At 38.3% G+C, this 26,003-nt stretch overlaps 1 protein-coding gene across 3 annotated transcripts in view; it reads right to left on the bottom strand.

Moving 5' to 3' along the window:
• The window catches only part of Rgs7 (regulator of G protein signaling 7), a 396,147-nt gene that overhangs the window by 61,093 nt on the left and 309,051 nt on the right, over window positions 1–26,003 (bottom strand). For all 3 annotated transcript variants that reach the window (XM_031390406.1, XM_031390415.1, XM_031390398.1), the window contains exons 5-9: window positions 23,992–24,098; window positions 20,285–20,336; window positions 1,151–1,215; window positions 256–332; window positions 71–152 (exon numbers count right to left, since the gene is read on the bottom strand). In XM_031390406.1, the coding sequence (XP_031246266.1) occupies window positions 71–152; window positions 256–332; window positions 1,151–1,215; window positions 20,285–20,336; window positions 23,992–24,098 (383 nt within the window). The remainder of the gene's footprint in view (window positions 1–70; window positions 153–255; window positions 333–1,150; window positions 1,216–20,284; window positions 20,337–23,991; window positions 24,099–26,003) is intronic.

The following is a 26,003-nucleotide window of genomic DNA, read 5'->3' on the forward strand; positions in this document are numbered from 1 at the left end:
TTCTAGGGCATTCTTTTTCTTCCAAACCAATGACGTGAATTCATGGAAACACACCTGCAAGCTTACTTACCACAGGCCTGTGAACATCCCAGAATGCTCTCTCTTGACTATCGAGGATCTTCCTTTCAATTTTGTCTCTCTTCTTGTCCACTCTGTCAAGGTGGTAACAATGAAGAGTTAGAAGGGGTAAGTATACCGCCTCTGTACAGAAGACCACATTTGAACAAAGCTTCCCAAAGACTCAGAAGGACTCACTTAGCTTGCGCTTCTGCTTGCATAAAAATGAACTCCCACTTCCGGGCAAATGCTCTCTGCAGCCTTGCCAGGCTCTCCTGAAAAACATGAACAGCTGAGGGCATTCTAGTGTTCCTTTTAGAGTTTCTAAAGTTTTACAGTATATTCTGAATCTAAATCAGCTGTGCTCTCTGAATTCAACTTATCATGAGCCTCACAGGCCCTGGCTAGCTTCTAACTAGCTGTGCATCTGAACTTCCCATTCTCTCATCTCTGCCTTCCCAGTGAGGGCATTGTTGATAGCTGCCGACATGCCCAGTTTATACAGTGCTGAGGATAGAAAACAGAACTTTGTGCATACTAGGCAAGCATCCTACCTACTAAGCCACAGCCCAAGGCATTGACCAATATCACTTTTGTTACAGGAAACTCGATATAAGCAAATAGTTATCAGTCCTTGGTAGCCCAGTATCTTCTGCTGCACAACACTCCAAATTAGTTATGACAACACAGCAGTTGCTTGGACACATTACACTAGACTGCCCATATCTCATGGTGGTGATCAATATGATGGTTCTGCTAAATTGGTCTCCAGTGTCAAAGGTTTTCAGTCTTCAGAGTTTGGACATTATCAGTACAGTATTTATATGAAACCTTTACAGTTAAGTAAGTTTAAAATAATAAGATGTGCTTCTCCATATACATTGAGTTTGTATGTTTAAAATTCTACTCTCCTTAATGTATAGAGAAAGAGAAGGCAGACAAAGAGGGGCTTGCTAAACCACTGGGCTGTCAGACCCAAGGCACCCTGGTCCTTATGATTCATCACTACCAAAAGGAACAGAATACTCAGAAATGGCCAAAGGCCTGATTTCTATTCATTTTATACCACTGTGTAAGCATCCTTGGTACTTACGGCTTCGTAATCTGCTAGCTCTAGCCTTGCTTTGTTTTGCATTGTTCTCTTGCAGAGGTAAACAGCTGAAAGGAAAAAATACAATCATTTCTTGGCTGCTCATTAACACTGAAACACTAAATATAGCAATCGCACTAAGTGTCAAGATACTTGTCGCTGACTCTCAAGTTTAATCTTCTGTTGTCATCCTTTTTAGACAAAAATAAATAATGATAAAAGCACAAGGTTTGGTATTCAAATACTAGCATTAAAAGGCACAAATAAGTAGAAGGTTAAGAGGTGGTAATCATTTATTGGTATTAAATGGTTACCATAATTTTATTATCAACGAATAACAAGGAAAAGTACAATTTTTAAAAAGAGATTAAATCAGTTTAAAATCTAGATAAATTAAAAATCACTCTGTAAAATGTAATTGTGTGAAAGTGTATCTGACTTGGCCATTTTGAATCCTTTCTAGGTTGTATTGTCAAATGCTAGGATGTATCATGTACACTCAAGGGACCTTAGCATCTTTCTTGCTTGATTTCACGAGAGTCATTCATTGGTCAGTTGCTCTCTGCTGGGAGAACAGAGTCATTTACATAGTGTGCTTCCTAGCTCTGCCACTTTCCTTGGTCTGCACTGCCACCATGCAAATTGGCAACGGCAGCTTATAGAACTGTGAGAGGGGTAGCAGAGGCTGGGGTGGCAACAGTGCAAATCTTTTCATGTTTGAAATTATACTGATGGCTCTCAGGAACATATTAAGACAACAAAGTCTGTAGATAGAGTCCTAATTCCCAGAACATCTTCTGTCTTAGCTTTTCATTAAGTGTGAAACTTGGATTCCATGAGGCCCAAGACTAATTAATTATATTGGTCTACATACTGAATGAGATCACTGGGTGAGATCATTGAATATTCCTTTTCATAAGGCTACCCCTGTGGAGATGTCTTATAAATAAGATCTTTCCATTGAGCTATATTTGCCTTTGTTTGAGATAAAGAAACACAGCTGCTATCGATCACTATGACCTTACTAGCTGAGTGAAGGCAAGAATGTGGAGTTCATGGCAACTAGAAATGCAAAAGCTGAATTTGTACATGGAAAAAGTATAACATATAGCTCAGGTGTGCATGTGTGTGAGTGTGCGTGCGTGTGTGTGTGTGTGTGTGTGTGTGTGTGTGTGTGTGTCAGTCTGTCTGTCTGTCTGTGTTACTGGGGATTGAAACAGACTTTATATGTGCCAGGAAAGTGCTCTACCACTGAGCTATATCCCAGCCCTCAAAATGCAATATATTTTTCTGAAGTAACTTCCTTGGAAACCATGTGAGATAATCTTGATGATGTAATATAAAACCAACAAGCAGTTGTACAAGAGGTTTTGCCATTCAAGTGGTAGATGAATAGTAAAGAATAGGATTTGGTCCAAATCCATCTTGATTTGGTGTGGGTTGAAAAGCCCAAGTTCCCAAAGCAGGTTTCTGAGTTAGGACTCAGTAGAAAGGGAATGGCAAAGGAGATTACTTCTCTTCATACTGGAAACTCTCTACAAGGTGAAGCAGTCTCTTGTACAAACACTGATGCCTGTGACAAAAGTATTTGGAGTCATTCCCCACAGATGGCAGGAACATCAGTTGCTATGACCCCTCTAGCTAAAGATGAAGACAAGAATGTTTACTTCATAAGGACTAGAAATGCAAATGTCCAAAAATGTACAACACACAAGCTTTAAGACAAACAATTAACAAATGAGACTTTGTAAAATTGCAAAGATTCTGTAAGGCAAAGGACACTGTCAATAGGACAAAACAGCAGCCCATGGATTGGGAAAAGATATTTACCAACCCTCCATCTAATAGAGGGCTAATATCCAAAATATATAAAGAACTCAAGAAGGTGGACTCCAAAGAACCAAATAAGCCTATTAAAAAGTGGAGTACAGAGGTAAATAGAGAATTCTCAACAGAGGAATCTTGAATGGCTGAGAAGCATTTAGAGAACCACTGTTCCGATCCTTCTTGGAATGTAGAATAGGAGAGAAAGAGAAGAAAAGACAGAACAAATTTTTCCAAAGTCACACACATTTTTATTCTACCTGCTGTAGAGTTTGAATTTTATTCAAAACAATAAGCAAAAAGTAGTAGATAACTTTAAACAGAAACGTGTTTCACCAGACCTAATACTAATTTTCATTACATTTATTGTATATGTGTGTGTGCGCACTTCCTATTCCATAACTGCATTTGCCTATGATTAATGATGCTAAACACTCCTCCATAGATAGGTCTGCTGGTCAACTTCTTCTCTTTCCTAAGAAATCTCTGAGCGGGCACTTGCCCATTATTTAACTGAGTTATTTGCTTTCTTACTTAACTGACATAACTGGGCTGATTTTGCTACTCTTTTGACTTGATGGAACTTTGAAACGCATATTTAATTCATGTTGCTTCTGTGGATTTTGGAAAGTGCTCCCCATCCCATCACTGTCACACTTTATCGATAGGTCTTCATGCTTAGAAAAACCTGCCACCGAGGAGATGTTCAACATCTTCGACATCTATCTACTGAATGGAAGCATCGTGACTTATTGACCTTTTGAGCTTCCATTTATTCGCCTGCTTGTCTTGTTGGGTGGTTCAGCTAGTGATAATTTGGCTGATTTTTATATTAGGGAATGTGGTGTTTCCCCATTAGATTTAACACCCATTTGTATGCTAGAGTTAAGAACATACATTCATTACTTATTCGGGAAGTCCACCCCCCCCCCCCGGCTTCTGTGGAGAAGGTTAATTAACAATAAATGTGGTATCTAGCACATTAATGATAGATTATGTGTGGGAACATACACATATACCTCAGATAATATGCCTCAGTGGCACATGCATTGTAATTTGCTTTTCTATATTAAACATAACAACTGAAATTTACTATGTTATTTTATATAGGTACAGCTGGTTTTCTATAGCAACTGTAGCCTATCCTATGAGTGGAGAGAGAGAGAGAGAGAGAGAGAGAGAGAGAGAGAGAGAGAGAGAGAGAGAGAGACAGAGACACAGAGAGAGACAGAGAGATAGAGAGACAGAGAGACAGAGACAGAGACAAAGACAGAGAGAGACAGAGAGAGACAGAGAGACAGAGACAGAGAGATAGAGAGACAGAGAGACAGAGAGAGACAGAGAGAGAGACAAAGACAGAGAGACAAACAGACAGATGTTTGCTTGACTATATGCCTATCATTAAATAAATCATCATTTTTGGCTGTATGTACAAGGACCCAATAAAGGTTTTTCCTTCACATATATTTGAAGTCTGTGGCAAATAGCACAGTTTGAATTTTATAATTTTCATACATCAAACTCTTCTATCAAAGAATGATGGAATTTTCCCTCCTTTGGGTTTTGCTAGTCTGGCTTGGGAGAGATGTGTTAAAGCCCAGTGTTTTCATTATCCTTCTGTAACTGTTCTATTACATTTCCAAAAATTTGAATATTATATATTTTTACTATAACATATTTCAATGGGTTGTTATCTTCACTAGTTAAATGACTTTACATTTACTATCTTCCATTTGATCAACACTACAACTACTAATATAGTTTTCTTTTTGTACTATATTTGCCTGGCACATCTTTGTCCACCATTTCATTTGTTTAGTTATTTAATTAGTTTTTGAGATGAGGTCTCACTATGTAACCCAGCCTGGATTTAAGCTTTGTATGTGGGCCAGGCTAGCCTCAGACTCCCAGAAATCTGCCTTCCTCTGCTTCTGGAAAGCTAGGATTAAAGGTGTGTGCTACCATACCTAGTTTGCCACCATTTGTTTATACTACTTACTTTGTTTTACTTAAAAACCAACTAAAATACTTGTTCTTTTGGTAGATAAATTTAAACATTTGTATTCTTAATTGTATTTCATGTGAATGAGTATTTTTGTCTGTATGCATGTCTGTGCATCTCACTCATACCAGGTGCCAGAGGAGGGCATCAGGATCCTTGGAAATAGAAGTAGAGTTAGAGATGATGGTGAACCTCTATATGTGTGTGGGGAATCAAACCCAGGTCCTGGAAGAGCAGCCAGTGCTCTGGCCACTGAGCCATCTCTGCAGCTCCTTTCATCCATCCTTTTACTTACATCCAATATTCCTAGCCTCACATACCCATCCCTCCCTTCCTTTCCTCCTCGGTCTTCCCCTATTTTCTACTGTTTGTTTCATGAGTAAGTTTTCTTTAACACCTACAACGATATTTGATAAGCAGGCAAACTTGTCATTCGAACTTACCTCCTCAACTAAAGGCTCAGCTGTTTAATTCCTTAAACTATGACCTCAGGAATGAAGCAGGGACTAGTACAATCAGCCATCAATGATGAAGAGCTAGTTTATCTTCAGTCTTTAGTCTTCTAATATCTCAGTGAATAAAATCTATTCTGTACCATTAATTAGCATTTTGGAAGTAAACTTTAGTGTTCACATTTTGTCTAAAACATTTTGACTCAATCATTTTGGAACCTAGAGGGAAGGTAGAAGGTTAAACAGAAAACTGTCTTTTCGCAGCTTTCTCTTATAAGTGTAAGTGTGCCTAATGTAACCAAGCTTAGATTCCCATATTGTTTCTGGTTTCCCTTAGTGTCTGCCCACTTGTGTGGGTGCGGTGACCACACAGGTGACAGGGAACTGGAGAACCGCATGCTGAGCTCCAGGCTTTCTATCAGTCAACCCCTCAAGCATCTAACCATGGCTTTCCTCTATTTCTTTCACTGGCTATTAGTCCTGCTTCTGAACAACTGGGGGTCCTTGACATGTGGACAATTAAGGTCAGATTAGGATGAAACCTTCTACGACAACGCCGCACTGAAGTTGCAAGAAACCTTGAAAGGCAAGCAGGCTTTCTCTGTTCCCTTCGAGCTCACTTGTATTTCTAGCCCTCATGTATACACAGGGAGTCTTTAATGAGGTTACTTGGACTAGATCCAGTGCTCCAAAGCCGCCAAATTTCTTGATCAAAGAACCTTTAGTTGTATTCATAGGGTCGTTTCCTAGCTCTAAGCTCGATTGACTCCCATTCAAATGAGAGGGGCTCTGCAGCGTGTGTGTGGCTCTTACTTCTTGCCTCACCTTCACTCTTTTCAGTCTGTGCATGAGAAGAAAGGAGCGATTTTTAAGACCTTGCTGGAAAGTAAAGTATTTCAGTGTCATTGCTTCTAATATGGGCTTTGAGATTCAAATACAGACTGTGTTTAGTGGACATAGGTTAAGCCTTAATGATCTGAGAGTTTAAAAAGTAGAGACAGATTTACTATTTTAATTGTAAAAAAGGACATAGCTCTCTTTTTAAAAAAATAGAATTTCCCTGGAGATTTTGTGGAGATGCTCAATGGGTAAACTCACATGCTCAAACATGCAGATCTGGCCCCAGCTACTCATAAAAGGGGGCTATGTCTATAGTGTGCTTGTAACACCAACACTGTAGGTGGAGCTGGGAACCCAAGAGTTCAATGGCGAGCCAGCTTAAATCGAACTGCAAGTTTCTGTTTCAGTGAGAGACCCTATCTCAGGACAATAAGGCATAGTGGTTTAGAGGAAGACACCCAACACAAAGCTCTGGCATCCACATACACAACCAAGACACACACACCAACACACTAGTATATATGTACTCTACATATACAGCACACACACACACACACACACACACACACACACACACAAATGCTTATGCACAAAAAATATCAGTTCTGTAAGCCTGTGAGTTAAAACCAGCTTCAGAGACATCGTGAAACAGTAGTCTCTATTTAAGCAAACAAAGCTAACAAAAGAACAAGATTCTTTCCTTTGTTTGCATTGGTCTCTCTCTCTCCCCCTCTCACACTCTTTTTTCATGTGGCATGTTTATTAACGACACATTTAAATATTTCATGAATTATACGTTGGTGGCATGGCTCAGTGGGTAACAGTGATGGCTGCCAACCCTGAAAGTCTGAGTTCCATCCCTGGGATCCACACGGAGGAAGGAGAACCAGCTCTTACAAGTTGTCCTCTGACCTCCAGACATGGCAAGGCATTTGTAGCCCCCATGTCAATTTTAAAACAAAAAAATTAAAATTTCATACATTTAACTAGCATTCCTAGTACTTTCAAATGTAGTGACTGATGCTCTTTCTTTTCCCTCAGATCCTACATGACCTGTGGTGGTCTGAATAAAAGTGACCTCCCCTAGGCCCATAGTGAGTGACCCTACTGGGAGCTGTGGCCTTGTTGGAGGAAGGGTGTCAATGGGGATGGGCTTTGAGATTTTAGAAGCCCAAGTCAGGTTCAGTGTTACTCTCTCTTCCTACTGATCCAGATGTAGAGTTCTTGTCATCTCCAGCACCATATTTGCCTGTGTGCTGCCATGCTTCCTGCCATGACAATGATGGACTAAGCCTCTGAACCTGTAAGCCTGACTCAGTTAAATGTTTTCCTTATAGCGATCATGGTGCCTCTTCACAGCGATAGAAACCCTAGCTAAGCTAGGACTTGAACTCTTCCTTCATGACCACTGCTGGTTTTCTCTCTGAGAAAACTGTGGTCCCAAATTATGCCTCCCGTCATTCTCAGGGCACCAACTCCATAGCTACTCTAGTCTTTCACAACATTCAATCCGGTTTTTCTCCAGACCTTGGTAGGCTTTCAGATATAGTGCTTTTCACTGCAGTTCGTTATTTCTGATACAGAGTGATGAGTTTTCTCTAAACCATATGTCTCTGTACGTTTGCCTCCATTTCCTTATGCCTGAAGAGTAATGCTGTTTACCTCACCTTTGAAAACTCATGCATTGTTGACCAGAGACCAGAGACAGAAAACAATTTGAGCTGCAGATCTTGTTCATTAAAAGGATGATTTTTTTTTCAGAGCTCTGGCTTTGCAAAGCAAGTCTCTAACAAGAATCATTTTAAGTGAGAACTGTATTAAAACCATGGTTGTTTTTTTATTTTTTTATTTTTTGTCATTTTAGCTGAAGAAAAAAAGTCTAGCTTTACTAATGAATGGTGAGAAAAATGTTTTTGTTTAAACTATGGAAAATTATAGATATGGACCATTCTGTTTTGTTAAGCTGTATAACTACATGTTATAGAAACTTTGCTAAATAAAAAATAAATCTTAGTTTAAACTAGAAAATGTATTCTGTCTGGCTACTATTTTTATCTGTCATTTTCCAGGCTATGCATTATTATATTTCTTTGCATATGTAATCGGAAGGAAAAATTGTTATTTCCCATGGCAGGTCTTGAACTCTCCAAGTAGCTAAGGATAACCTTGAACTTCTAATCCCCATGTATTCATCTTCTTTATAGAGTCTCTGATTAAACCACAGCTGTGATATTTCTTCAAGCATGGTTTACTGAAGCCTTTTCTGTTTTCTCTATGTATATAGTTCTTCTTTCTGTCTGTCTATCTGTCTGTCTGTCTGTCTCTCTCTATCTCTCTGTCTCTCACACACATATACACATACACTCTCTCACACACATGAGAAGTAAAGATTAGGCAATTTAATTTTCTGTATAATTTTGAAGTCTGTGGAGAGCGATAGAGCTGGAGAGGCATTCGCCTTGACAAGATGGCGCCTACATCCGCTCGACTCCTGGTAAACAACTGTTTGCGCATGTGCGTAGAGTGAAAAGGCGCCAAGTCACGGCCCATCCGGGGCATCACATGGGGTGATGAGCAAACAGCCAATCATGGGCGGACACGCCACGCTGTGGTGTATATAAGCAGTGCCGATTATTGGCTCGGGGTCTTCCTCTTCATGATGCAATAAATACTTGCTGCAGAAGGATCCTAGTGTCTGCGTGTCTTCTTGCTGGCGAGAGGACTGCGCGGGCTACAGAAGTCAATCTATCTACAGTTATAATTTTGAGCATTTTTGTTGAAATAAATGATGTCATCATATTCTCTCTTTTTTTCTTATTTCCCTTTCTTTCAATCCCTTTTGTCCAGAGGGATTAAGTAACAGTAATCACCATTTTAGAACACTCATGTATTCTACCTAAATTCTGAGCTGAGGATTGAACGTGTGAGAACGGGTGAGTAGCCCCAGGTCCATCTTGAACCTAAGCACAGAGACTACTTTTTCTCAGCTGGAAAATACACCTAAACTAGAGGCATGCCTTGGAAGCCTTTGCCAGCCTAACCCCATGCTTCATCCTCCAAGAAATCTAGCTGGAGGTATAGTACTCTAGGAAACAATGGATTATCAGTTTCTTCTGTTATAACAGCCTGAGTTTCCCAAAGCTTCACAAAAGAAATAGAGGTCAGCAGCAGAACTCTGGGATGCCTTAGAAAAATATGCCTCACTCAAAGGGAAAGCTCTTTTACAAGAACTTGACATCACAAACTTAACGAAAACGGATAACCTGGGCCACTCACCTAACAGACAGTTAACAGAGAGTATTCAGTATCAATAAATGCTATAAACAGAATGATACACTTAATAGCCTGAGAACAATTGTTATTATTCAGTAAGTTTTAGGAAATCTTTTTTTTTTTTTAATTTATTAATTACTACAAATAAGTACACTGTAGCTGTCTACAGATGCACCAGGAGAGGGCACCAGATATCATTACAGATGGTTGTGAGCCACCGTGTGGTTGCTGGGATTTGAACTCAGGACCTTTGGAAGAGCAGTCTGTACTCTTACCCACTGAGCCATCTCACCAGCCCAGGAAATCCTTACTGTGTGTCCTGCAAAGTACAGATCTAGGATTCTTTCTAATTGTTTCATTTTCCAGTGTCTTCTTAATGCGGCCAATGAGAAGTATGGCCTTGGCCTGGTGGCCTTCCCTACAGCTCTCTGAACTTCATGAGCCTGCCTTATCAAGATGGCCAGATGGGATAACTTCTTGGGTGTCCTGCACCTCTGACTCTTATAACTAGAGGAAGCCAGATTCTCTTACTGACACAGACATTGGGACATGGTAGCAGAAAGGCAAGCATGGCACTGGAGGAGGAGCTGAGAATTTGCATCTGGCCCACAAGCAAAGGAAGAAGGGGAAAATGGAGACACAGTGGATGACATGAACTTTTGAATGCCAAACCATGTCCCAGAGACACACCCCCTAATCCTTTCTAAACAGTTCTACTAACTGGAAACCAAGCATTACCATATATGAGCCTATGAAGGGTAACAGGGCTTCTCATGCTAAACCCTACCAGGTACCTTGTTTAGGCTTGGTCATTTGTTATGTATTGTAATGCTAAGTGTGGGCCCCCACGATTTGGTTAACCCAGAGATGAGAGAGTTTGAATGTAGACCCAAGTGCCACTATGTGACTTTGCCCCGAAGTTATTTTTCATTAGTAAATAAAGATGTCTATAGCTGGGCAGAATTGAGATAGGCGGGGCTTGGTGTTCCTGGCCTAGAGGTCGGAGGAGACCATGGGAGTGAATACATCATGGGTTAGGAGTCAAGAATGCATGGCCCTGAGGGCTAGCCAACTGGGATTTAGAGCAGCCCAGATGAAACACAGTAAGTAATAGCTCAAGATTATCAATAGAAAATAGATTTTAATATTACAGAGGGTAGATATCTGCCCAGCTCTAGTGCTGATTAAGGCTCGTTGTAAATATGAAAGTTGTATGCATCTTTTATCTAGGAACTAAATGGCCAAAGGCAGGGTAGAAACCCTGGATTGGGATTGAAAATTTTCTACTATAGTACCTTACATTGTTTCTCCTTATTAACATGAAATCAAATAGTGTTTTCTTTTATTCAAAACAATGTAGACACAAAATAATACCTTTCTCTGCCCTCAGTTTGCTCAAGCAGAAGTTGAGCATGGCCATGTGAGTGATCTTTAGCCTTTCTGGCAAATAACTTCTACAAAAATGTGGTATTCAAACGTCTCTGTAATAACTCAGAACTGTCATTGTTTTTACTGTGGCCATAATGAATAGTAATTTTCCTTTAGTAAAACTTTAATGGAGATCAGACTACTCCCTGTAGTAAACAGATTGTGGAAGTAAATGAATAGCCTCTGCTTTTTGTCATTCTTTTTAAGAGCCTATAGTATTATAATGAAGAATTTTGCTTGTATATAGACTTTTCTAAGTCTCTGTTATCCTTTCCATTCTTTCTTTGTGAGGCAAAAGCGCTACACACACCAAAATATTTTCACTCAAGCTAGGACTTTTACCATGAATTAATCAGAATTATGTCTATTGTACTGATGCTTGAAAAGGCTCCCTTAGTATTTTGGTTAAAAAAAAAAATCATAAGAAAATATGGTATACTTGGCTCATCCAAGGAACGGGGCTTTGGAAAGCTGTTAATCCACACAAACTTGGAATCCATGATTCTCAAAGAAGACCTACAGAGAAGTCACTGCTCAGGACTATGAAGTGTCCTCACATTGCAATGGCTGCTTTCAGTTTACATGAAAGAAGGGAAAGCAAATAGGTCACTCTACCATTGGAACACACAAAGAGAAGCTAGCTGGCTATCAAAGCTAAGTAGGGCCCCTGCTTCACACCATTGGGCAACATCATGAAGTGGTAAATAGGGTTCAATCAATCTTCCCAGAGAATATTGTACCTGGAAACATCATTCTGACTTGGTCATGGTTTTCACAGAACAATGATTGTGGCTTTAAATTGAAAAGTAATGTTCATTGCATGTCAATTAAGTTTTTTATAAATTCATCGATTGATCACACAGAATATAATGAGCCATGTCTGTATAAATGGAATTGCTGAACTGTAAACTTCTAGTAAGCTCAAAAATGAACAGGGCCACGTTAGAGTTCAAATGTGAGTCCCCACATTCTCATTGTAAGCAAATTCATCTTGTACATGGTTCTGTACCCAACCCCCTCCTTTTTTTTCTTTTTACAGTCAATGCCTTTTCTATCTAAATTTTAAGGGTAAGGCCATGAACTAAATAGTATTTTGATTGACACAAACATGTCATATTCTGAAGAGTTTGAAACGTAGTTCTAAATGAAGTTATAGGTAGAAAAATGTTATCTGAATAGACTGTCAGTTAGGAATATTTTTGCTCATTCCTCCCTTACCCTGAGCAGGAAGCATGTGTGCTAAGTGTACGTGCTATCTTGCTCTCTGTACATTTCAACATTCAGAGAAGCTGATTTACTGAGTGTTCATTTATCTTCATATGGGACTTAATGGCATCTTTTAGGAATTAACCCAGACCCCTTAAAATCCACCACCTACTTATTTATTCTTTCTTTTCCTCTTCTTTCTTTTGTGTTTTTCATTTTGTTGACAAATATTGGGAAATTAGTTCAAGCTTATTGTTGCATTGTTCCTTTTACTCACAATTCCTCCAAAATTCCATCTCCATAAATTTCTCATCCACCATACATTGGTGTGCAATGTAGCTGAGAAACACTCTGACCCAAGGAAGCATGAGTAAAAGGCATGTCTGATGGAGTGACATAAGCAGAAACCCTGGGTTGGAAGCCCGGTCCTATCCTTTTTTATTACCACTAGTGAAACAGATCTCCACATTTGACTCTTAGTTTTTTTTTTTTTTTCATCTGTAGAGCATGGTTAGTATCATTTTAAAGATTTTCTGTAAGGGATAAAAATTAGATAATGTTTATAAATGTCCAATGAAAGTTGCTCATAAATATTCAAGTTCCTGCTAAGATATTAGTTAAAATGTAGCTAGAAAATTAGAAATAACCATTTTTTAAAAATCACACAAAATAGAAAACCATGAGAAATTGGAAATTATACTAATTTATCTCCATGAATCAAAATAGTTACTGTCCTTCCACCTTTAATGTACATCCTAAAGAGTTTGTTTATAATGTTTACTAGTATCATGTTAGAGTCCCAGGCTCAACTCATTGGGAAAAAAAAAACATGAATTTATACTTAAAATCACTCCTACTGTTATGGGAAAATCAGAGCTACACTGGGAGAATAGTTAATCCCCAAACATACACACACTATATTTACATATGAATATTCATGGTTCCAATGATGGAATACTGTTTTCTTGCTTAACATATAAATAAATAATGATGAAAAGACAAAAGTAATATAGATACTAATTAGATATTTAAGAACTGAGTGCATATTTCTATAAAATAGAAAATGAGTCTTTCTCTTTTCATAGCTTTGCAGATATCTTGAAGTAAAAGGTACACTCATCAAGAAAGTAAGGAAAGAGCTCAGTAAGATAGGTCATTATTTATTATCCTGCCCAAGTCAGTAGGCTGGTTTCTGATACAGAAAAACAAACAGCTAGATGTTCCTAAGCTTTCAATAGACCTGAATGCATCTCTAGGGATCGAATTATGAACTAGGGGCACATTCCAAACATGATGGGATTTAAATGTTTATGCTGTTGAACAAGATATTTAATTGGTATTTGAATAAGACAGTGAACCATGTGCTGAAATATTTGCAAAATAAAACCCTCAAAGCTAAACTGACTATTTCGCCACTGAAAATTCATCAAAAGGTTCTATGAAATGTCAAAAGCTCCTGTTAAGAATTTTCAAGCATAATTTACCTGCTTCAGATGGCATAAACATTTTAGTCCCTTTTAATAAATAGTCCTGACGATGAATGAACTTTTACTATTATAATAATATGCTGCATTTTCTTTTTAAGGATGTAGCTTGTTATATTTTTTCATACTTGAATATAGTTTATTAGTTCATGATGAATATTTATTTTATAAAATGAATCATAATGTTAATATTACCTTAAAGAATTCAATAATTAAAGGTTTTGCTTCATATGAAGAGGGACATAAGATGGCTCGTTCTTTTCACAAATTAGATTATCCTACTACTATTCTTTTTCAAAATCACGGATATTTAAAAGTTGCTTAGATTACTTGAAAACCTCTTTTATTGCTAACACTGACTCTGCATTTGAGTTGTGATGTCTGATACCAGACTGAGATGAGAAGGAATGGCTCCTCTGTCTGAGTGCTGAAAGAAGGCATGGCTCTTCTGTCTGCATGACATATCTTCTTACTACTGACCATAGCCTTAGGTCAAGATTTTAGTCTGCATTGGCGATAGACCTATTGCTCACTGAAGAATGCTCTAGAATAGTAAGATAAAGTTACTTGACCTAGACTAGCATAGTCTCTCTGTTCAGCTCAGGACATTTGCCAGCCACCAAAAAAGGGAAACAGTAGACCGTGGAAGGAGGAGACAGAAAGCCCTGGAAGATCTCTGTGTTGTCCCAGCAGAGGCACAGATATCGGTCCTCTTTCATAAACTGCTGCCCGCTCTCATTTTTCCTGTGTCATAACTAGATCCCCTCAACTTCAAGAGTTGAGAACTTGATTAATCATCTTGGTCCACGAATCAAGCTTTAAATTTCCCCTTCAGCATGTGTCCTTTGGAATCTTCCCCTCAAATGATCCACTTCTACACATGGTTTCAGTAGCAGTGACAGTCTTCTTGATGGTAATGGTTACATTTCAAAAATTTCTAACCATGGTAGGAAAGTAACATACAGAAAAAAGAAATGGCCAACTTCCTTTCCTCTCAAATATTAGGGAGCAACCTCATGATGAAATAAAAAAACAAAAGACAGGAAAGGTGAAAAAGTACAGAAAGGGCAAAATTTTAGAAAGCACAAAATGCTTTGTTATACTTAGTCCTTTCTCAATTAAATTCTGAAATCAAACATCAGGTATGCAGGTGGGGAACGTAGAAGTCACCACTCCCTTTTAACCTCAGTTTAAAAAGGATGAACAAAGAGGCAGAACAGCTTTTACCTCACTCAAAGATTGTTGTCAGAAGACAATCCATCAGCCCTGCTCCTAGAGAAACAGATAGCTCTATCCTGAGAACTGTGACTTAAGATAGAAGCCTGGGGACAGTAGTTAGGAGACAGGAATACTTAAGTTGCAACTCTAATAGCTCGAGACCCATTGTGGACAAATCAGAGTCTCATGCTACATTTGAGGTCAGGGAGAAATCTTAAGAAGGCTAATAATATCTTTGTAACTTTTACCCCCAAGAATTCTACCAGGTTCAGTGATTGGGAAAGGAAGAGGAAAAAAAATCTTCTCATACTGTTAACAATGGGAAAGGGAAAAGCTCTCACTCTTTAACAAGGTCTGACTTAAATGTCATGGGTATAGAGAGGAGATGTCAAACCGTTCTGGGCTCTACTCTTCTTAGTACACATAAATGTAAATAAATTTCAAAAATCCCAAATCACAGTTGTGAAGATCACTTGGCAGCATAAGTTTGAGTCCTAATAGTAAGATGATAGCATAGTTTTAAACCCTGCACCTCATCAGGTATCAATAGGTCTGTTACATAAAAACATGGGATCATGACTGAAAGAACTTCACATGTAAGACTCTGTTTAAAAAGGAACACCTCATAGACTCCCTGGAGTCCTCCATTCCAGGTCTCTAACAAGTCCTAGAGATGCCTTCCCTCACCCTCCTCAATCCCCTGACAGCTGGCTACTCTAGCTGAGAGTCCTAGCAGTGGGGGATATGGAGCCTGAAGCAAACACCTCCTATAGATAGGCAGGTCTCCCAGTGGAATCATAAGGACACCAACCCACTGACGAAACCTTCAACCCAAAATTTGTCCTGTCTATAAGGAATGAAAGGAGAAAGATGGAACAGAGACTGAAGGAATAGCCAAGCAATGACCCACCCAACTTGAGACCCATCCCATGGGCAAGAATCAATTCCTGATACTATTAATGATGCTCTGTTATATTTGCAGACAGGAGCCTAACATAACTATCTTCTGAGAAGCTCCACCTAGTGGCTGACTGACACGGAGGCAGAGACCCACAGCCAAGCATTAGACTTAGCTTGGGGAGTCTTATGGAAGAGTTGGAAGGATTGAGGGACCCAACGGGACTAGGAATTCCATAGGAAGACCAACAGAGTCAACTAACATGGACTCTTGGTGGGGGGGTTCCTAGAAACTGAACTACCAACCAAAGAACATACATGGGGACCTACTGCTCCCCAACCCCCATATATTTCTAGCATATATGCAGCTTAGTCTTCATATGGGTCCCCCAACAACTGGCTTGGGAGCTATCCCTAACTCTGTTGCCTGCCTGTGGATCCTGTTCTCTAATTTCATTTCCTTTTCTGGCCTTACTGGGAGAGGATGTACCCAGTCCAACAGTGACTTGATGTGCTAGGGTAGGTTGGTACCCAGGGGAGCTTCCCACTTTTCAGAGGAGTAGGGGAGGCTGTGTGAGAAGGGACTGGGAGGATAGAGGGGCTTCAATCAGGGTACAAATTAGAAGAATAAATAAATTAATGGAAAAGAAGGAGGAGGAGGAAGAAAAGGAGGAAGAGGAGAAAGAGAAAGAAATCCAAGAAAGCAAAAGGAGAGACAGTCAAAACAAGGACCAAGGGTCTAGTCTTACAAACCCCACAGCTATAGAAAATGGAAAAATTGCTAAGCCAGAAAGCATAATCTTCACACTGAAAATGTGTTATTTGGTCACTTCTGCTAGTTAGCACAGCATGTTGTTTTCAATAGCAAACCCCAAGGCATGCTAAAGGACAAAATGTGTTGAATGTTACAGAACTGTTGATACTCTTAAGACATAAAACTAAAAAGAACTATGATTAAAATACAATTATATTCATAGAAAAGGCAACTAGTGTGAATCTGTGTACCAGACAGGTGAGACCTGCAATCACAGAGATGAACATTCTAACAACTAACTAAGTAACTAAACTAACTAACTAAATAAATAAATAAATAAAAAGAAAAAATCAAGAAATTTGAGACTAGCATACTGATACCGGTTGATATGCCAGTGGAGATGGGTGAAATCTGACATTGCCCTCAGCATGCATAAACAAACAAACAAACAAACAACTCTGTGTATCTACATATAGTAATAATGATGATATAATAATAATAATAATAGTAATAATAATAGTAAATTAAATACAAGATCATACATTAAGGAGTGAGAAACAGGAAGAGTTGGAGTCAGCAGAGGGAGAATCAAGAGTACACACAGTGTTAAAATCTACTTTGTAAAAAGACTAATAAAAAATTAAAAATTTTTCAAATTAAAACATGGGTTTTTCAGTAGGCTGGAGAGGACTGATAAGTGAGTAAACTTTAAAACAATAAATGAAACTTTCCACAAAGTTGAAACAAATTCAAATGACTAAAATTATCAACAATCGAAATATGAGCTGTAACATAGAGAGAGGAGAAAAACAAACAGAAAATTACTTTAAAGCAAAGGCTAAACAGAAATCTCCTTCTCAAATCCATGCAGTGAGCTCCCACCTCGCAGTAACCTCAGTAGTTTGTCTGTTTTGGGAAGATAAGGCCACTGCAGAAACAAGTAGGGTTAAATGGTATCCTAAGGCTGGGGTCCTAATCCAAGATGACTCGTGTTTTCATAGGAAGAGTAGAGATACCAGAGATGCACATGTTTAGAGAGACAGCCTGGTAAGGTATAGTAAGAAGTCGGATATCTGAAAACGGAGGAGATTCAGAAGAAGCCAACCCTGCAGGACCTTGCTTTTTAATTTCTCTGCAGAGGATGCCTGCCATTTATTTACAAGAACCGGACATGTTGCTCAAGCCACACAGGCTGTGACAACTTCTTGTGGCTACCCTAGAAACTACCACAGCAAGCCAGAGAACCAGGAAATGTGGAGAGCATAAAAGAGGCCAAACATAGTTACATGTTCTAAACCCTATACTTAGACATATTCTAATTCCAGAAAACCAGTTTCAGAGTGCTGTAAGGTTTAAGGAAACGTTAAGTAGGATTTGCAGAGTTTCGTGTTATGTAATGCCATTGCCTCTGCCTTTGTAATAAACATCATACATTAGTATGATACATTGGTTAAGTTAAAGCCACTCTCCATACATTAATTAATAATGTGTGAATCTGTAGTTGGCACAATGGTTCATTCTCTGGGTTGAACATACTGCGAATATCCACAAATGTACAGTTAAATTTCTCTCCTATTCTAATCTTACAAAGGATAGCCTTGCTGTCCTAAACATTTTTTGTATTTTACCTATTTTTCTACTTTGCCTGAAATTAATTTGTGTACTATAGTATTTGATTAAAAATGGCCCCTATAGGTTTCCATATTTGAATGTTTAGTTATCAGTGATAGTCTCATTATTTGAGAAGGATTAGAAGATGTGGCCTTGTTGGGGGAAATGTATCATTGTGAATGGGCTTTGAGGTTTCAGAAATCCATGACATGCCCAGTTCTCTCTCTTGGCCTATGGATCAGGATGTAACTCTACTGATCCAGCACCAGGAATACTGCCATACTACAGGCCATGATGATAATGGACCAACCCTCTGAAACTGTAAGAAAGTCTCCAATTCAATATTTTTTTTATATGAGTTGCCTTGGTCATGTTGTCACTTCCCAGCAATAGAATACTGACTAAGATATCTACTGTAGATTTGTTTCAATTATAGTGACATGGCATATATGTATCTATTACTTTACCTTTAATCTGTGCCTTCATACTTAAAAGGATAATGCTGCATTATTATCTTTTTAAAATCCATTGGATCAATAGTGACTTAAGTCTATTATTTTTTTTTTAAAAAATCTGCTCCCTAAAATACAGTTGGAGGAACCACTAACACCTGATTTTCCAAGCACGCCAGAGCAGCGATAGATATTAAAAGCAAATAAATGCCCATGGATTTAGGAAGAGGCATATAAAATAGAAGGGTGGATGATCTCTTCGAGCACTTCTAAAATGAGAACTGTTATATAATAAATATCACTGGATGTCACATTGAAAAACCATTATTTTTGGTAAATGGATAGATCTATTTGAAAGAATTGTAATGTGCTGAATCAAGAATAAATCATTTCCAGTTTTAAAAAATAGGATTATTTCTCTTTCCCCAGCAACTTGAGCTCTCAGCATGCAGGAGGTTTCTGATAGGGGTGGACTTTGAGGTTTCAAAAGCCCATACCAGGTCCAATCCTGTTCTCTCACTGCTTTCTGCCTATGGATCAGGGAATAAGATCTTAGTGCTCTAGGACCAAGTCATTGCCACCTTCCATGCTCCTCACCATGATGACTATAAACTAACTCTCTGAAACTGTAAGCAAGCTCCTATTTAAATGCCTTCCATTATAAGTTGCCTTGGTCATAGTGTTTCTTTGTAGCAATATAACACTACACAAATCTCATGTTCATACTCTGAATGTCTCACGGGTTACCAGTTGTTTTGTGAAATCATCCTGGGACACCACCCACCACCACCACACAAAGTCAATCTTTTATTCTTCTAAATTTTCATATCATTGTGCACACATCAAATTCATATCAACATGGCGATTTACCAAAACTCTTTTTGTAAGATTCCACTCTCTTGTCTAGCCTATGAGCTACTGAATTCTTTAGATAAGCTATTGATTCCTGGCATCATCTACTACTAGGCACAGGAATGGTTTTCAATAAACATTTGTGGACACAGCATTTAAAATTTGTACAATCTTATTTCAGGATAATATTACCTATAGGAAACTGTATGAAGATAAAAACTGTCTAGGGATAAGTTTTTTCCTTATAGCTTATTTGAAATCATCAGTGTTTGAGCTTGCATTATCCTAAGGTTACTAAATATCATTTATTAGGATTAAATTTACTATCATACATTTTTGGCTTGCCAGTGGCCTTTCTACGTTTAACATAACCTTCTGGTGAAGAACCAGAGGATAACTTGATAAGATGGAGCAAAGTACAGGTCTGGAGAGTCTGGGAAAGCTAAAGGAGAAGTAAGTAGGACTCTGACACTCTGGAAAGCATTTGTCAGTCTCCCTAGTTTCCTAGGATGCTATGAAAAAACAGCCATAACCATTTGAGGATTGTTTATAGCAGTCCAATATGAGTAGGGGCTTTACTTTGACAAATGCAGTGAACACTCTACTGTAGAAGAAGCTTCTATGCATTGAGTGTTATCAACACTGACCCATAACTAGAATTGTGGTTTCCTCTCTCATTAATAAAAGCAACAGAATTCAAGTGCTTCTTATACAGACAAATACATGGTTAAAGCAAAAAAAATACAAAAAAGAAAAATACAAGCAAACAAACAAACAAAAAAACAAAAGCCCCCCCCAAAACAAAAACAAAAACAAAAACAAAAAACCCAAGTATTATACTGACCATAGTCTGTGTTTTCTGGCTCCCAACAATTTGACGGCCAAAAATAGGGTGTCTATGGGAGAAAAAGAAAAGAGGAATCTTGGTTAGATATATAAATATTTAGTAGACTTTCTGGTTTGCAGTCTGTTTATCTTCAGTAACTATCTGACAACATACATTTTAAACAAGAGAAAGCTCCCAGAGAGGCATTACAGGGTTCTCATCTAGACATACTGACAAATTTCAAAGCCTTCTGACCTGCCAAATGTCATTGGGGCTGTAAAATGGTGTTCATTTTCCAGTGTCTCACAAATGGACACAATGTTAAGAATATGACAGCATTATCCAAACAAAAGCTTCCATTTCAGCCTCAGAGAGGGCTGAAAGCAGATTACAATCAGCAAGGTTTGGAATGAACCATGTTTTCATATAATGACTTCTTCCTGTGCATCATATCTCATTACTGCTTTTCATAGATTCAAAAAGTTTAGCTGACAGAATCATTCCCTGGGATTTGTCAATTTTCTGCAGGAATTTGTTAATTATGTAATAAAGTTTTCAACATTACTCAACTAGATGGCCTTTGACCTTTCCTTAGAAAAGCATTCTTTCATAAAGGCATTTATTGCTGTAAACTTTTTTTTTTTCTGAGACAGGGTTTCTCTGTGTAGCCCTGGCTGTCCTGGAACTCACTCTGTAGACCAGGCTGGCCTCGAACTCAGAAATCCGCCTGCCTCTGCCTCCCAAGTGCTGGGATTAAAGGCGTGCACCACCACTGCCCCTTGCTGTAAACTTTAAAAAGGTATAAACCAGAGATCATTTTTTTCAACTAATAATATCTTCGATATGTTTAACAATAGTCAGAAAGAATTCTGACTCTGTAAAGTTCTAAAAATACATTGAGTGAAATACAAAAGAAAGTTTGATCTAAAATAAAAACCTTAACATAATTAAAGTGGTATGTTTTAAGGATTTTTCTAAACCTGCTAGCTGGACTTAGCATTAAGATTCATGGTGACTAGAGTTCTGCATCAGTAACTCCATTCCTTGAAACGGGGATAAAGCAAGGACTCAGATATCAGTGTCTGTTGATGCACGTGTGGTGGGTTGATTATATGTATCAACTAATTATACTGATCATTTATGAGCAATGAGCATATTTTGGGCAATTTCTGATTGTCTGATAATTTTCCCCTTTAGCAGAGTGACTCTTAAAGACATAGAAAGGGATGCTGTGGAAAACTGATTGAGTTCTTTAGGAAGGGCTCTTTTCCAATTGGTCTGACACCACCAGAGGATCTTGACTTACCCTCTACTTCTTTGAAATTACTTCAGTCTAATAAAGAAGGCTACTAATAGTAGCTCTCTGCACATATGAACAAAATCACAGTAGGAGTTTGGAAGAAAAAAGATTGAACCCTTAGGTTAAGAGGGATGGGAAGACGTATATGGAACACTCTCATCCTCTCCAATCTCACTTAACTCTGTGGGAGAGGGAACTTTGAAGATGTGATTTCTTAGAAATGAAATTGGACCAGGATTCCAGCAAAGCCATAAGGAATGAAGTAGCTAAAGACTTCTTTCATGCAAGTCTCCACTTTTGCGAAACCTTTCAGAAGGAACATTGAATTATTGGAGTTACTTTATTCGTGTGTGTGTGTGTGTGTGTGTGTGTGTGTGTGTGTGTGCCTACAAGCACACATGTGCATCTATAAACATAATGACTGTTATATTATTATAGATATCTAGTCAGATAGACACTTTTTGTGTCTATCTTAAAAAAATTCTCTTTATTCTCTTACTGTGTATTCAGTGAGAATCTTACAAGTATAAAAATAGAATTTTATCTCCAGAATTATAGGAAACTTCCACAAAACCAACATTTCCCATTAATATTGGAAACTTTTTCACAGGAAAAAATTTTAACTTATAATAAGAAAGTATAAGAGAATAACAAGCCATTATAGTTTGTTATTTATTACCTATGCCTGTGGTTATTCTATACTTTCAGATGTTTAAATGCATGCATGTCTCTTTTCCACAGCTAGCCACCTTTACTTCTTCAACACTCACTTTAGTTGTTGGTAATTACTCTCTAGCCTTCAGCTTCATAGTATGTGCACCAACTCCATGAGGGAGATGTGAGATTAGCCTGGGGAATCATGTCAGGTCTTACTTCCATTTAGCAAAGAGAGAGTGACTACATAATTTAAAGTTTATAGAAAAGCTAAAATTAAAAAAAAAAAACCACACATCTCTAAGACTATTACACACATTTATTGTATCACAGCAATAAAATTAAGCTTTGTTTCTCATACTGTTTATCTCAAATACATGTCCTACATCTTCTTTATGTTCTTAATGATGTCTAGAATCTGCATGGTTCACTGGAGGCATTAAGAACTTAACCCATTGTTTTTAAATTGCTTCCAAGGAGGCGAAATTGAATTCAATTCAAGACATGTCTGTTGCTTTGAAACAGCATGAAAATGGAAAAAACACTGGGAACCCTCATGTATTTTGTCCTATTAGAGCTGTTCAGAGACTAACACTTGCTACTTTACAGGTAGATATTTAGTTCACTCTGACTCTGTTCCTGATTTCTTTCGCCTTGTTATAGGAGTCACAAATAAACAGATTTGCTAACCTGTCATATTTAGATCTACTGCAAAGGTAGATATATTTTTAAAATATGGAACATATGATAATCAATATTAATAATATAATTTTAATAGATTTGCCTAAGCTATATCTAATAGTACATTGAACTTGATAACGTCTGCCTAAATTTTGTAGTTATAGGATAACTCCTCCCCCGTGTCCCTCGCTGTGTCCTAAAACTCTTTAAAATTCTCTTCCATCTCTGGATGTGCAGTGGTGCATTGAACCTTCATTCATGACTCACAAGAATGGTTAAAATATTCAAACAAATTTTGTTATGGGAAGGTCGAGAACAGAGACATGGATTTTAAATTGTGGCTAATTCAATACATTATCACTAACCTAGGGCTACGGCTGAACTCTTGTTTCTTGATAAAAAAATAAATTAGACCATTCTCAAGGCAGCAGCCATATTCAGTATTTCTACTCTGAATAAGTTTTTCTTTTTTGGTATATCAGTGTTTTTATTTATCCTATGGATAGACTTTTTTTTTTTATTTTGTAAGCATAAAGCAATCATTTCTTCAGAATTTGTGAGACTTTGTTAGTCTATTTTATCTTCTATGTGAAAAACTTCTAAAAATTAGAACTGTATAAAAATGTAATCCTGTAATAGTAAATACTTTCTCTTAAAAACAAGAAGAGCTAGACACATGTAGATAATTGGCTTGTCAATCAGTAATATTATATATTTAAGGAGTTTGCTGGGACAGAAGGTGGTAATGGATCACAACTCAGAATATAAGTTTAGTTAGATCTCTCAACTTCCTACTGGCTAGATGCAATTTACAACTGATGTCTTCCCTATTTCTCTTGATTCCAGTAAGTCACCAGCTGAAATTTCCTTATAGTCTCTCGTGTTAAAATATAACTTCAGTCTTTCCACAATTCAACTTCCATTCCCATTAGTATGTGGCGATTGATTCTGATACTTTCACACGAACATGAATCACTCTCTAAGTAGCTTAAGAAAACTATGTAGTAGTCTCCCAAAGTTCTGTAAACATACAGGAACAAAGTTCAGGCATTCTGACTTACTGTGAAAGAGCATCTGTGTTTCCACTTACTTGAAACCGGTAGAAGGTGCCGTCATCCTTGAGTGTGAGCACATGATCTGAGATGGGAAAGAAGTAGCCATGGGCAGCCATTAGCGTTCCCAAATGGAGAGCCTCCACTGTTCCAAGAAAGCAAAGCAAAATGAAAAGAGCACTTGAAAGCCCTTTACGTTTACTGGGATTTGTAGTGTTGATTACAAATGAGTAACACTTGTCTGGTTCCCTTCCAGCACGTTCATGTACTAAACTTTCACTATCTTCCTGATCAGGTCACTGTTGCATAGAATGATTTTCTCTACAAAACTGTGTGCATGTACATGTGTGTGTGTGTGTGTGTGTGTGTGTGTGTGTGTGTGTGTCTGTGTCTCTCGGTGTGTATGTGTCTCTCTATGTGTATTTTTTTTTTTTGAGGTTTTGATCATGCAAATTTTATTGTGGCCTTAGGTGTGCTTGCTGGGGGTTCTTCGACAAGAGCCTTTGGAAACTGGAGGGCTGGGCTGCAGGACTCTTACAATGCTTTATTACATTTAGACTACGGGCTGGATACCTGCACCAGAGCACAGCTGGTAGACAACCTGCCTTGGACACAGAAGATGCTAAGATGAGCTCATTTCTTGGACATGGGCTTCTTAGGTTTGGGTGTAGATTTCCCCTTCTTCCATGGGCTCTTGTCCTGAGGGCTGGGCCTCACTACTGCATCCTCCTCTTCTTTTTCCACCTTCTTTCTTAGCTATGCTCATCTGCTTCTGGGGAGCCACCCTTTTGACTTGTCTGTGTATCTGTGTGTATGTGTGTGTGTGTGTGTGTGTGTGTGTGTCTGTGTGTATCTCTGTGTGTGTTAGAGAGTATGCACATATAACCTCCCATTTCAAAGTTTAGACCTTCTAACATGTTCTCTAGTGAAAATTCTAGAGCTCATGCGGGCATAGGAAAAACAAAAACGTTAGTGATACATATTGTAGCATGTTACATAAACTCTTGGTACTTCCCCCATTTGTCATAAAGATAATAAACACACCTTGTGAGGTTCATATGAAAGTTACATACCTATAGATGTGATGATGTCAGATCAGGAGCCATGCATAGTAGCTACAGGATGTGTGGGACCTCCATGCTTTATGGCTTATACACTGAATGATTTTTACAACTTTTTAAGGTACTTCCCTGGTGCTCCATTTCTCTAGATTTGCTTCTGACAAGGCTAATTGAGGGAGGTTGACTCTTCTAAATGGTGATAGTACTTCCCATACTCCCCTCATTGTTTTGGTGTTGGCCATCAAATGAAAACATTAAGAGGGTCATTGAGGACAGCTAAGCAATCACAATGAGCAAGAACCTACAGCTTTGGTCAAGTTCAGAGTCCTTACATGCTTTTGGTAACAAGCCCTGAGCTGTGAAAATTAAGGTGAGTCACTTATCTTCTTACAGCCATTTCTAGCCCTTGGTCATGGAGTCTGTGTGCTGGCAGATAGTACTAGCACACATACCCAGCCAAAGAAATTAAGTTACAGCACATGAGGATGATTGCAGAGTACAGACAGAAGAGCAGAAAACAGAGTGGTAGAGAAAGTGAGGAAATTACTTCACCGCAGGAAGCCTGGGAGATTAGGAGACTGAGTAAGCCAAACAAACCTCAAAAATAAAGAAACATGAAAGGCAGTTAGGAGCTAATGTCTTGACGAATTTTAGAAAAATGTAGTGAAAGTTAACACAGGGAGCCTGCAGTCAGCAAAGCCCCAGGCCAGCGAGTGTCTGCTTTATTCTCTTCACCCTGTCAGATGCCAGGATCACGGTAGGCTATATTGGCATTTGCAAGTTCTTCTTCATGTAGTACTATCACATACAGGCCTCAATAAGTGTTTTCTGTTAAGAATGCTATCAGTGAATTTCCGCATGTCCTTGAGGAACAATAGTCTATTTTCATTTGATTTGACTATATATAATATCATTTTGCTCCCTGTTGAGGAATTCTCTAGATATGCTTGGTTCTATAAAATCTGTCTTGATCATTCAGTTATCATGTT

The sequence above is a fragment of the Mastomys coucha genome, unplaced genomic scaffold (genome assembly GCF_008632895.1).
Source record: "Mastomys coucha isolate ucsf_1 unplaced genomic scaffold, UCSF_Mcou_1 pScaffold1, whole genome shotgun sequence".
NCBI lineage: Eukaryota > Metazoa > Chordata > Mammalia > Rodentia > Muridae > Mastomys > Mastomys coucha.